Raw genomic sequence first — 13,732 nt, 5'->3', positions numbered from 1 at the left:
TCGGCAGGGGGACTCTCAACCACTGCGCCACCAGGGAAGCCCCCGACTTTTTGAATTAATGTTTTCTCAGAGTATATGCAGAGTAGTGGGATTGCTGAGTCGTGTGGTAGTTCTATTTTTAGTTTTTTAAGGAGCCTCCATACTGTTCTCCTTAGTGGCTGTATCAATTTAAATTCCCACCAACAGTGCAAGAGGGTTCCCTTTTCTCCACACCCTCTCCAGCATTTATTGTTTGTAGATTTTTTGATGATGGGCATTCTGACCAGTGTGAGGTGATACCTCATTGGAGTTTTGAGTTTCATTTCTCTAATGATTAGTGATGTTGAGCATCCTTTCACGTGTTTGTTGGCAATCTGTATATCTTCTTTGGAGAAATGTCTATTTAGGTCTTCTGCCCATTTTTGGATTGGTTTGTTTGTTTTTTAATATTGAGCTGCACGAGCTGCTTGTATATTTTGGAGATTAATCCTTTGTTAGTTGCTTCATTTGCAAATATATTCTCCCATTCTGAGGGTTGTCTTTTAGGGTTTCCTTTGCTATGCAAAAGCTTTTCATTTCATTTGGTCCCACTTGTTTATTTTTGTTTTTATTTCCATTTGTCTAGGAGGTGGGTCAAAAAGGATCTTACTGTGATTTATGTCATAGAGTGTTCGTCCTTTGTTTTCCTCTAAGAGTTTGATAGTGTCTGGCCTTACATATAGGTCTTTAATCCATTTTGAGTTTATCTTTGTGTATGGTGTTAGGGAATGTTCTAATTTCATTCTTTTACATGTAGCTGTCCAGTTTTCCCAGCACCGCTTATTGAAGAGGCTGTCTTTTCTCCATTATATATTCTTGCCTCCTTTATCAAAGTTAAGGTGACCATATGTGAATGGGTTTGTCCCTAGGTTTTCTATCCTGTTCCATTGATCTATATTTCTGTGTTTGTGCAAGTACCATACTGTCTTGATTACTGTAGCTTTGTAGTGTAGTCTGAAATCAGGGAGCCTGATTCCTCCAGCTCTGTTTTTCTTTCTCAAGATTGCTTTGGCTATTCAGGGTCTTTTGTGTTTCCGTACAAAGTGAAATTTTTTGTTCTAGTTCTGTGAAAAATACCATTGGTAGTTTGATAGGGATTGCATTGAAGCTGTAGATTGCTTTGGGTAATATAGTCATTTTCACAATGTTGATTCTTCCAATCCAAGAACACAGTATATCTCTCCATCTGTTTGTATCATCTTTAATGTCTTTCATCAGTGTCTTATAGTTTTGTGCATACAGGTATTTTGTCTCCTTAGTAGGTTTATACCTAGGTATTTTATTCTTTTTGTTGCAGTGGTAAATGGGAGTGTTTTCTTAATTTCTCTTTCAGAATTTTCATCATTAGTGTATAGGAATGCAAGAGATTTCTGTGCATTAATTTTGTATCCTGCTACTTTACCAAATTCATTGATTAGCTGTAGTAGTTTTCTGGTAGCATCTTTAGGATTCTGTATGTATACCATCATGCCATCTGCAAACAGTGACAGTTTTACTTCTTCTTTTCCAACTTGGATTCTTTTTATTTCTTTTTGCTGTGGCTAAAACTTCCAAAACTATGTTGAATAATAGTGGTGAGAGTGGGCAACCTTGTCTTGTTCCTGATCTTAGTGGAAATGGTTTCAGTTTTTCACCATTGAGAACAATGTTGGCTGTGGGTTTGTCATATATGGCTTTATTATGCTGAGGTAAGTTCCCTCTATGCCTACTTTCTGGAGGGTTTTTTTTTTTTTATCATAAATGGGTGTTGAATTTTGTCAAAAGCTTTTTCTGCATCTATTGAGATGATCATATGGTTTTTCTCCTTAAATTTGTTAATAGGGTTTATCACATTGATTGATTTGACTATAGTTAAGAATCCTTGCATTCCTGGGATAAACCCCACTTGATCTTGGTGTATGACCCTTTTAATGTGCTGTTGGATTCTGTTGGCTAGTATTTTGTTGAGGATTTTTGCATCTATGTTCATCAGAGGTATTAGCCTGTAGTTTTCTTTCTTTGTCTGGTTTGGTATCAGGGTGATGGTGGCTTTGTACGAGTTTGGGAGTGTTCCTCCCTCTGCTATATTTTGGAAGAGTTTGAGAAGGATGGGTGTTAGCTCTTCTCTAAATGTGTGATAGAATTTACCTGTGAAGCCATCAGGTTCTGGGCTTTTGTTCGTTGGACGATTTTTAATCACAGTCTGAATTTCAGTGCTTGTGATTGGTCTGTTTATATTTTCTGTTACTTCTTGATTCAGTCTCGGAAGGTTGTGCTTTTCTAAGAATTTGTCCATTTCTTCCAGGTTGTCCATTTTATTGGCATAGAGTTGTCTATAGTAATCTCTTGTGATCCTTTGTATTTCTGCAGTGTCAGTTGTTACTTCTCCTTTTTCATTTCTAATTCTATTGATTTGTTGAATCAAAGTCTTCTCCCCTGTTTTCTTGATGAGTCTGGCTGATGGTTTATCAATTTTGTTTATCTTCTCAAAGAACCAGCTTTTAGTTTTATTGATGTTTGCTATTGTTTCCTTCATTTCCTTTTCATTTATTTCTGATCTGATCTTTATGATTTCTTTCCTTCTGCTAACTTTGGGGGTTTTTTGGTTCTTCTTTCTCTAATTGCTTTAGGTGTAAAGTTAGGTTGTTTATTTGAGATGTTTCTTGTTCTTGAGGTAGGATTGTATTGCTATAAAGTTCCCTCTTAGAACTGCTTTAGCTGCATCCCATAGGTTTTGGATCATTGTGTTTTCATTGTCATTTGTTTCTAGGTACTTTTTTGATTTCCTCTTTGATTTCTTCAGTGATCTCTTGGTTATTTAGCAGTGTATTGTTTAGCCTCCCTGTGTTTGTATTTTTAACAGATTTTTTCCTGTAATTTATATCTAGTCTCATAGCATTGTGGTCGGACAAGATACTTGATATGATTTCAATTTTCTTAAATTTACCAAGGCTTGATTTGTGACCCAATATGTGATCTATCCTGGAGAAGGTTCCATGAGCACTTGAGAAGAAAGTGTATTCTGTTGTTTTTCGATGGAATGTCCTATAAATATCAATTAAGTTTATCTTGTTTAATGTATAATTTAAAGCTTGTGTTTCCTTATTTATTTTCATTTTGGATAGTCTGTCCGTTGGTGAAAGTGGGGTTAAAGTCCCCTACTATTATTGTGTTACTGTCAATTTCCCCTTTTATGGTTGTTAGCGTTTGTGTTATGTATTGAGGTGCTCCTATGTTGGGTGCATAAATATTTACAATTGTTATATCTTCTTCTTGGATTGACCCCTTGATCATTATGTAGTGCCCCTCTTTGTCTCTTGTAGTAGTCCTTATTTTAAAGTCTATTTTGTCTGATATGAGAATTGCTACTCCAGCTTTCTTTTGATTTCCACTTGCATGGAATATCTTTTTCCATCCCTTCACTTTCAGTCTGTATGTGTCCATAGGTCTGAAGTGGGTCTCTTGTAGACAGCATATATACAGGTCTTGTTTTTGTATCCATTCAGCCAGTCTGTGTCTTTTGGATGGAGCATTTAATCCATTTACAGTTAAGGTAGTTATCGATATGTATGTTTCTATTACCATTTTCTTAATTGTTTTAGGTTTGTTATTGTAGGTCTTTTCCTTCTCTTGTGTTTCCTGCCTAGAGAAGTTCCTTTAGCATTTGTTGTAAAGCTGGTTTGGTGGTGCTGAATTCTCTTAGCTTTTGCTTGTCTGTAAAGATTTTAATTTCTCTGTTGAATCTGAATGAGATCCTTGCCAGGTAGAGTAATCTTGGTTGTAGGTTTTTCCTCCTTCATCACTTTAAATATGTCCTGCCACTCCCTTCTGGCTTGCAGAGTTTCTGCTGAATGATCAGCTGTGAACCTTATGGGGATTCCCTTGTGTGTTATTTGTTGCTTTTCCCTTGCTGCTTTTAATATTTTGTTTTTGTATTTAATTTTTGATAGTTTGATTAATATGTGTTTTGGTGTGTTTCTCCTTGGATTTATCCTCTATGGGACTCTCTGTGCTTCCTGGAGTTGACTATTTACTTTCCCATATTAGGGAAGTTTTCAACTATAATCTGTTCAAATATTTTCTCAGTCCCTTTCTTTTTCTCTTCTTCTTCTGGGACCCCTGTAAATCAAATGTTTGTGCGTTTAATGTTGTCCCAGAGGTCTCTGAGGCTGTCCTCAATTCTTTTCATTCTTTTTTCTTTATTCTGCTCTGTGGTAGTTATTTCCACTATTTTATCTTCCAGGTCACTTATCCGTTCTTCTGCCTCAGTTACTCTGCTATTGATTCCTTCTAGAGAATTTTTAATTTCATTTATTGTGTTGTTCATCATTGTTTGTTTGCTCTAGGTCCTTATTAAACGTTTATTGTATTTTCTCCATTCTATTTCCACGATTTTGGATCACCTTTACTATCATTACTCTGAATTCTTTTTCATGTAGACTGCCTATATCCTCTTCATTTGTTTGGTCTGATGGGTTTTTACCTTGCTCCTTCATCTGCTATATATTTCTCTGTCTTCTCATTTTGCTTAACTTACTGTGTTTGGGGTCTCCTTTTCACAGGCTTCAGGTTCATAGTCCCCGTTGTTTTTGGTGGCTGTCCCCAGGGCTAAGGTTTGTTCAGTGGGTTGTGTTGGCTTCCTGATGCAGCGGACTGGTGCCTGTGTTCTGGTGGATGAGGCTGGGTCTTGTCATTCTTGTGGGCAGTACCACGTCCAGTGGTGTGTTTTGGGGTGGCTGTGAACTTGTTATGATTTTAGGCAGCCTGTCTGCTAATGGGTGGAATTGTGTTTCTGTCTTGCTAATTGTTTGGCATAGCATTTCCAACACTGTAGCATGCTGGTCATTGAGTGGAACTGGGTCTTAGTGTTGAGATGGAGATCTCTGGGAGAGCTCTCTCTGATTGATATTATGTGGGGCCAGTAGGTCTCTGGTGGACCAATGTCCTGAACTCAGCTCTCCCACTTAGAGGCTCAGACCTGACACCCAGCCAGAGCACCAAGACTCTGTCAGCCACTCGGCTCAGAAGAAAAGGGAGAAAAAAAAAAGAAAGAAAGAAAGAAAGAAGAAAAAAATAAAAGAAAGTTATTACAATAAAAAATAAATATTATTAAAAACTTAAAAAGTAATAATAAAAAAAAGAAGGATGGAAGGAAGAGAGCAACCAAACCAAAAAACAAATCCAACGATAACAAGCACTAAATATTATACTAAAACAAACAAACAAACTGGACAGACAGAACGCTAGGACAAATGGTAAAAGCAAAGCTATACAGACAAAATCACACAAAGAAGCATACACATACACACTCACAAAAATAGCAAAAGGAAAAAAATATATTAAAAAAAAGGAAGAGAGCAACCAAATCAATAAAGAAATCTACCAATGATAATAAGCTCTAAATACTAAACTAAGATAAACATAAAACCAGAAACAAATTAGATGCAGAAAGCAAACCCCAAGTCTACAGTTGCTCCCAAAGTCCACCACCTCAATTTTGGGGTGATTTGTTGTCTATTCAGGTATTCCAGTGACGCACAGTACATCAAGTTGATTGTGGAGATTTAATCTGCGGCTCCTGAGGCTGCACGGAGAAATTTCCCTTTCTCTTCTTTGTTCACACAGCTCCCAGGGTTCAGCTTTGGATTTGGCCCTGCCTCTGCATGTAGGTCACCTGAGAGCATCTGTTCTTTGCTCAGAAAGGATGGGGTTAAAGTAGCATCTGATTAGGGGGCTCTGGCTCACTCAGGCTGGGGGGAGGGAGGGGTGCGGAACGTGGGGCAAGCCTGCGGCGGAAGAGGCCAGCATGATATTGCAACAGCCTGTGGCATGCCGTGTGTTCTCCCAGGGAAGTTGTCCCTGGATCACGGGACCCTGGCAGTGGTGGGCTGCACAGCCTCCCGGGAAGGGAGGTGTGGATAGTGACCTGTGCTTACACACAGGCTTCTTGGTGGCTGCAGCAGCAGCCTTAGCATTTCATGACCGTCTCTGGGGTCCACGCTGATAGCCACAGCTCATGCCCATCTCTGGAGCTCATGTAGGCAGTGTTCTGAATCCCCTCTCCTCGTGCACCCCGAAACAATGGTCTCTTGCCTCTTAGGCAGTTCCATACTTTTCCCCAGACTCCCTCCCGGCTATCTGTGGCACACTAGCCCCCTTCAGGCTGTGTTCATGCAGCCAACCCCAGTCCTCTCCCTGGGATCTGACCTCCAAAGCCTGAGCCGCAGCTCCCAGCCCACACCCGTCCCTGTGGGGGAGCAGACAAGCCTCTCAGGCTGGTGAGTGCTGCTTGGCACCGATCCTCTGTGCGGGAATCTCTTTGCTTTGCTCTCTGCATCCCTGTTGCTGTGCTCTCCCCTGTGGCTCTGAAGCTTCCCTCCTGCCACCCGCCTGTTTCCACCAGTGAAGGGGCTTCCTAGTGCATGGACACTGTTCCTCCTTCACAGCTCCCTCCTAGAGGTGCAGGTCCTGTCCCTATTCTTTTGTCTCTGTTTTTCCTTTTTTCTTTTTCCCTACCCAGGTATGTGGGGAGTTTCTTGCCTTTTGGGAAGTCCAAGGTCTTCTGCCAGCGTTCAGTAGGTGTTCTCTAGGAGTTGTTTCATATGTAGATGTATTTTTCATGTATTTGTGGGGAGGAAGGTGATCTCCACATCTTACTCCTCTGCCATCTTGAAGGTCCTCCTGTCTGAAATGATTCTTTTATATTTATTTACCTATGTTTACATCTTCAGGACCCATGTAATATTTCTGCTATAATATAATACACGGTCAATGTACAAAAGTGGGGAAATTGGAGCCAAGGCACTTCCACTTCCCTCCAGGTGAGGAGAAAAGACCTCTCCAAGTTCCGGCTGTGGCTCCTATGGCAGCTGGTGCGGTGGCACTGGCTAACACTTTTAAAAACACTCTTCATGTACTTGCTCATTTAGTACATTAGGAGCTGTATGAAAAATTGGGAGATGAATGACAGGAGGCTAGATCTTATAAAGGTGATAGTAGTAAATGGGTTGTGAGGCATGAGGAGATTGGTTGTGCAAATCAGAGCATGAGGCGATGGGAAATCTTAGGTACCTCTTCTCAGTAATGACATTTTGAGGCAACAGAATGTCATGTAAAGTTCATTAGGAATATTGGATCTGAAGTCAGAAGATCTAAAACTGAGTTCCAGCTCTGCCAATCACTCACTATTTGACCTTGGCGAGACTACATCTGCGTTGGTCTCAATTTCTGTATCTATAAAAACAAACAATACAACCCCCCCCCAAAAAAAATAAAAGTGAAGATAAAATGACATGGTGATTATGAAATCAGTTAACAAATTTTAAAGCACTTAAGTGCCAAGTGTGACTGTTATGGTCACGAACAGAGCTGTGCCAAAGGAGGAAGGTTATTTTGGCAACAGTGTGCATATAATCAGTTATAATGAGGCAAGACAAAGAGCGTGCAAGTGTCTGAAAAATATTAAAATGGCCCAAGCATGTGAGTGAGGGAGGACCTGAGCTAGGGTGGTGGCTGCAGCCATGGAAGAAGTCCGGGAGAAACTACAGACAAGTGTTAGGATTCGCTCCAAGCACAATCTCTCAAGTATATTTCTGGGCATGACTGGGCTGGTACATTGTACACTGGACGGGGTGTGCAGCAGTGTAGACCACAGAAAGAGCAACCAAGGAGCGAGGACTTACCTAACTGAGCTACTGTGAACCCAGCCCAGTTGCCCAAGGCCAACTTGATGCTTTGATGCTAATGGCTACCAAGGTCTAGCTCTGAGGGTAGAGGAGAATGGGGGTTAAGGGTTCAGGTGCAGGAGTCAGACCTATAGGTTCAAATACCAGCTCTGTGAGCTCCGTGATCTTGGGCACGTTATTTAAGTCCTTTGTTTCCTATCTGTAAAAATAGGGATACTCAGATCTATCCTGTGGTACATGTTATGAAGATTAAATAAATGTAATTACATATGTCAAGAGCGTAGCCCAGAGTGCAGTGAGTAGTAAGATCTCTATACCAATAGTTATTATTATTCCTAGATCTTGAAACTATCCTGGAGCCAATGAAGCACATCCCAATTGGTGGTACAGTGAGGGACATGTATGGAGAGGGATTCAAAGAGGAACCGAATTCATTATGAATGATGGAGTCAGAAATGATCCCAAACAAAAGCTGGGATGTACCTAATCTTCAAGTCTGATGTCAGCAAAGATGCATCCCTTCTCCCCACATAGTAAGCTTCTTAAGTCTAATTAATATCATCTCCTGTTTTTCCCGATGGCTTAGCTCTACCTTCAGCGACAAAACCCAGGCATGTGTCTCATATTTCTGCTCAACGGTGGTTTTCAGGACCAGCCACTTGTGGCTTTTGCGGGGATACTTGTCCTGTGAACACAATGACTACCCATGTTTGATGGAAGCAAAGTGGCTAAAAGCAGACTCTTTGGCTGAACTGTTAAAGCCAGGCAGCCCATGTGACTGCCAAACAGAGACCAACAGGGTGGAAAGGGTAACCTGAAATATACCCCCCTCCCAAGTCTAAGGCCCAATGAGAGAGGGCCAGACAGCTCTTCAAACAACATGAACAGGAAGGAGTTGGTATGTTAAGATTTTTTCTCGTAAAAACCTAACGCTGTACATGGTGACCCCACAATCAACATTTGTTGATTTTAAAAGAAATTAATGGAGTGGGGTGGAGCAGGGAGGACCAAAATATTCTGGGCTGCTGAGGGAAACAGAAACACATGCACTGTGTACTCATAGAAATGTGACGGTTAGGATCAAGATTGAAATAATAAATAAGACCAACTCTTGTGTTTGGCTTAGGAAACCTGTTTCACTACTTTCTATGGTTTCACATCATTTGATCATAAGTGAAACTGGATGTCGTGGTTTCTCTTTAATATACCAGTGGAGGGTAAGTTAAACAAATAATACCCTTTGGACAGGATCTCAATCAGGACAGGTGATGTTATGCTGGAATATCAAAGAATGCTGAAATCTCGTTGGCTTCATACAACAATGGCTCGTTTCTTGTTATGCAAAGTCTACAGTGGTCCTCGTATCTTTCCTGGGCAGCTGTCCTCCACATGTTGGCGCATCATTCTAGGCTTCTTCAATTTTTTGGCTTCTCCATATCAACATGGGCTGCTAAGATCATTGAGGTGGGGCTGGGGCAGGGGTGGGAGGAGGGTTTGGAGTGTTGAGTGGCAGCAACTCATGTGGCCATGACTGACCTGAAGGTGGAAAAGCCCCTCTCATATGCCTGAAATAGAGGGGAATGGATACTGGTGAACAGTAGCACTGGCCATCAACTATAGTTCTTCAAACAACCCAGTTACCAGCTCTCACTTAACATTTTCCTTGTATTATGTCTTCAAGGAAAACCAAGTGAGTACTTTGAGTTTGTGAAATACTAAAATTTTCAAGACCTTCTCAGGTTCTTTAATCAGTATTACTTCCAACCTTTAAAGTGTATAGTTTATAAAGAAATCTTTTTTAGAATATGAAATAAATAAAACTTTTATTACTTGAGATGCAACACCCTTCCCATCTGGAAACTTCCTTGTTAGCCCTGTACCAAGTTCTGGGATGTGGGCTGGGCCTTGGAGGTGAGTTTGCGTTAAAATAAAGGACCTTTTGAGTACCTGTAGCTAAACCTGCCTGGATGGGATCTTAAAATAAAATAGTCCCAGAGTTTTACAATCTTAAACATATAGAAAAAAAGCATTCTTTAGAAAAAAGTCCAGCCTATTTCTGAGCTCTTTCATCATGGGCCACTGTGAGTAGTAGCTAGGAGTTATTGAGCATTTACCGTGTTCATTTACTGTGGCTAGTGCTTTGCATGTAGGTCTCATTTAAATTTTATAACACTCTAAGAGATACACTTTTATTATCCTGATTTTATACACAAAGAAACAGGCTTAGAGAGGTCACCTATCTGCTCCAGACCTTCACAGACCAAAGTTTGGACCCAGGTCATCTGACTTTAGAGCCCTCACCCTAAATCATTACCCTAGACTACCTTTCAAATGCTCTTAAAATAGGTCTTGAGGGAAATGGAGCAAATACTGCAGTCTGCATATAAACAGGTGCTCTCAAAACCAGCGTTGTGACCATCTGGGGTTCTTATATAGCCACTCAGTCCTAGAAAACTGCTGAGCAGTTATCCCCTGCCCTGAACATGCAGGCTGTGTTTCTAGAGGTGAGGCCTGTGGTTGGAATGCTGTTCTCTGAGCCTCTCACTAACAAAGCACTCTGTGTGTTTCTCGTGTCTTCCAGTTGACCATCCTCCAATGGAACCTTCCCAGTTCGTCTCAGTTGTCCCTAAATATCCAGACAAGATGGGATTCAATGAGGTAGGAAAGGTGTCTGTGTATGTGCATGTGCACCTGTGTCTGTGTATGTGCATGTGCACCTGTGCACATGTGTACATCCTGCTTATATGTTTGTATCAGAACACAAGCCTGACACACGTCTGGGAGCCAGCCAGACCAGCTTGGCTGCTGAAAAGAAACCAAGGTCTTGGAAAAGGTTCTCAGTTTTTGTTGTGCCTCAGTTCACTTATCTTAAAAAAGGAGCATCATGGTAAAAGTAAATTAATGATTGAGTCAGAAAGACGTTACTATTTAGTCACGAAAGTGATATTTTCTAGGAGCAGATATTGCCATATTTTATCAAGATTCAAGGGTAAGGTAAGGAAGATATATATTTTAGGTATTGGAGGACTTTAACTTTATTCTGAGTAAGTGGAAACCATTCTGGAACATTCTTTGCTTTATTTTTTCTCTGCTGTTTTTCCACGGGAAAAGATTGGAGGGCAGAGTTTAGAGGACAAAGAAAAAGTGAAAAAAGAAACCTATTCTAAAATTCTCCCTTCAGCAGGCAAGAACTTCATAATAGTGCACTAAGAGTCATATTTATTGTTAAGTTTCAATTGTATAAAGAATGAAGCAGAAATATAAAGAGATGCCTGTCTTAGTAATATGCACAGCAGATACTTGGTGGGACCAGAATTGTGACTCCAAGTCACTGAATCCTTCATGGGTCCCTCATGTCACATAACTGCTGATCAGTGTTCAGGAGCTTGGTGGTCTAGAAGCTAGGACAGTGCCTCAGGAATCCACAAACTGAGACAGAACTTTTCTGTGAATTTTGGATATGTTATAAGCCAAGCTTTGTGCTGCATGCTCATTGCCACTGATTAATTGAAAGAAAATGCCTCGTTTATCCCCCTGTACTATGTCATACAGGTCCCCAGAGTACAGCCATCTTAAATTGCTGCTGGAACTGGAAATTGGGATTTATTCTATAAAATTTATTTGCAGGCAGACTTCAGGAATGGAAAGGAGTATTTCATGAATATTAAGTAGAAAGGAATTAGCAGCTATTATGCTATTTCCACAGAGGGCAGGATGAGACAAGATGATTTTAAGTGTGGTAGAGAAGCATTAGACTAAAGTGTACATAGTTTTATAAAAAATCAGGGCTACAGAAAAGTTGGACCACCCAGGCACTGAACCCACTTCCACATATTACTACAGCTTTCCTTCCCTGCTGCTCTCACCAGCTCTCAGGTCTCCAGGTAAAAGAACCCAAGGGTCTTTACATATATTCATTTTTCCCTTTATAAACACATTCCAATGAGGATCAAATCAGAGCAGATACAATGAGACAAAAGCAGGATCTTCTAGCTCTGGTCTTCCATTTGGAAGGACTGGGTCACTCTTAGAAGCCTTCTGGAAAAGGCCAACTCTGTAAAGGATGCAGATAGGGGGACTCTACTCTCCTGAACCTTGGTAGTCATCTCTCTGTTTGGAACAGAGATAGGATAGTGGAAAAAGGGATTTTCAGGGGCCTTTTCAACCTTCCCAGTACTCTGTGACCTTGTTGGTTGTGTCTGGGCTGCATTCGGCTGTGTGGCTTTTTGTTTGTTTACTATTCACTAAGTATGAGCAAGCCGTCTGTGCTTTTCCTTCATGGCTGCAATTTTTATTGCACTTGTCCTGGCAGGAACCGGGACGGGATTGTTGTTTACTAAAGTCTTCCCAGACTAGAGGTCTTGGATCTGAGGGGACTTTTTGTTGTATTTCTGTTAATTTTTTGTTTTGTCTTGCTCTCCTGGAGTGACCTCAGGTAGCTCCGTGTGAACACATGAGGAAATGCCCATTCCTTTCCATAGCCTTAAAATTGGGAGATGGAACATGGCCCATCACAGTATGATTCTAAAGAGGAAGAAAATGAAATATAAATGAACATGACTCATTAAGTTTTAAAATCCCAGGTAACAAGGCAAATACAGTCACCACAGAAATTGTTTTTTAAAAAATAATTGCCCAGTTATAGGGGTAAGACAGGAATAAAGACACAGACCTACTAGAGAACGGACTTGAGGATATGGGGAGGGGGAAGGGTGAGCTGTGACAAAGCAAGAGAGAGGCATGGACATATATACACTACCAAATGTAAGGTAGATAGCTAGTGGGAAGCAGCCGCATAGCACAGGGAGATCAGCTGGGTGGTTTGTGACCACGTGGAGGGGGGGGATAGGGAGGGTGGGAGGGAGGGAGACGCAAGAGGGAAGAGATATGGGAACATAGGTATATGTATAACTGATTCACTTTGTTATAAAGCAGAAACTAACACACCATTGTAAAGCAATTATACCCCAATAAAGATTTTAAAACAACAACAACAACAACAAAACCAAAGAAAAAAAAATTGCCCAGTTAAACAACGGAGGTAATGAAATCATGACATACGTAATCCACTTTGCTCTGATTCAGATGGATGATTTCTTCAAAGAGGACATCTTGCTCCCCCATCAGTTCTTTGCCCAGAGCTGTATAAATGGATAGAAGTGAGAATATTTTATAAGGAAGAGTTGAAATTTTAGTTAATTTAGCTTTTGATCCGGTAAAACATATAGCATCTCGATGATTACATTCAGAACGACTGTGTGAACCACAGCTTAACCCCCAGTAAAGTCTGAACTCCAGCCTGCTTGTAAGACATAGTTTCTTCCTTATCCTAGACAGCATAAAGCAAACTTTATCATAAACCACATATCATAGACATTTTAATCTGTACTGGTCTTGAGAGATGAGGTTGTTCAACTCCCTCTTTTTACAAACAAGGGAACTGGACCCTGGAACATTAAACGTCTTCCTCAGAGTCATCTAGATGGGTCGTTAGGATGAAGCCAATGTCATCTGGCTTATTCCTGGAGGGTTCTCCTTTCCCATGCTATTCAGTATTTCTTACTGGTACCTGAAGTCTCCCTCTTTTGCAGGACTAGTTTAATGTACAAAGTGAGTTTATTACTGCTCGCAGAAAAGAACCTTATTAAAGCACATAGATATCTGTAATAACATTCATGAGCCTTTGGGTATTTCTATGGCTCCTTAACTCTGGGAATAATCAGGCCAGCCTCATTATCTGTGTAACTCCCTGTAGTAGCCTCAGGATATGTGTGTGTTTAGTGCAGTCATTGGGAATTTAGGGGCTAAGGTGAGGGGCTGCAGGAAGACCCAGTCCTCAAGCAGGACAATCTGAACGCACATTTTTGGGACTTCATGGACCAGTACGTGTCCTCTCTATAAGGTTTCCCTCAGATCCACGTGATGTGGAAATGATGCCTTTTCCCAAAGGGCTACCACCAAGTGCAGGACCCTTTCTCTACTTCTTTCAGAAAAATTCTAAGGGAGTTGAAAACTTCTGGTAAAGAAGCTACTCAAATTAAGACCTTGGT

General features: G+C 40.8%; 1 protein-coding gene across 2 annotated transcripts in view; it reads left to right on the top strand.

Annotated features, from left to right (window-relative positions):
* The window catches only part of COLGALT2 (collagen beta(1-O)galactosyltransferase 2), a 129,536-nt gene that overhangs the window by 92,202 nt on the left and 23,602 nt on the right, over positions 1-13,732 (top strand). For both annotated transcript variants that reach the window (XM_007450152.1, XM_007450151.1), the window contains exon 7: positions 10,264-10,340. In XM_007450152.1, the coding sequence (XP_007450214.1) occupies positions 10,264-10,340 (77 nt within the window). The remainder of the gene's footprint in view (positions 1-10,263; positions 10,341-13,732) is intronic.

This window comes from Lipotes vexillifer, unplaced genomic scaffold, assembly GCF_000442215.2.
Source record: "Lipotes vexillifer unplaced genomic scaffold, Lipotes_vexillifer_v1.1 scaffold97, whole genome shotgun sequence".
Lineage (NCBI taxonomy): Eukaryota > Metazoa > Chordata > Mammalia > Artiodactyla > Lipotidae > Lipotes > Lipotes vexillifer.
This window is presented reverse-complemented; position numbering and strand designations above follow the sequence as displayed.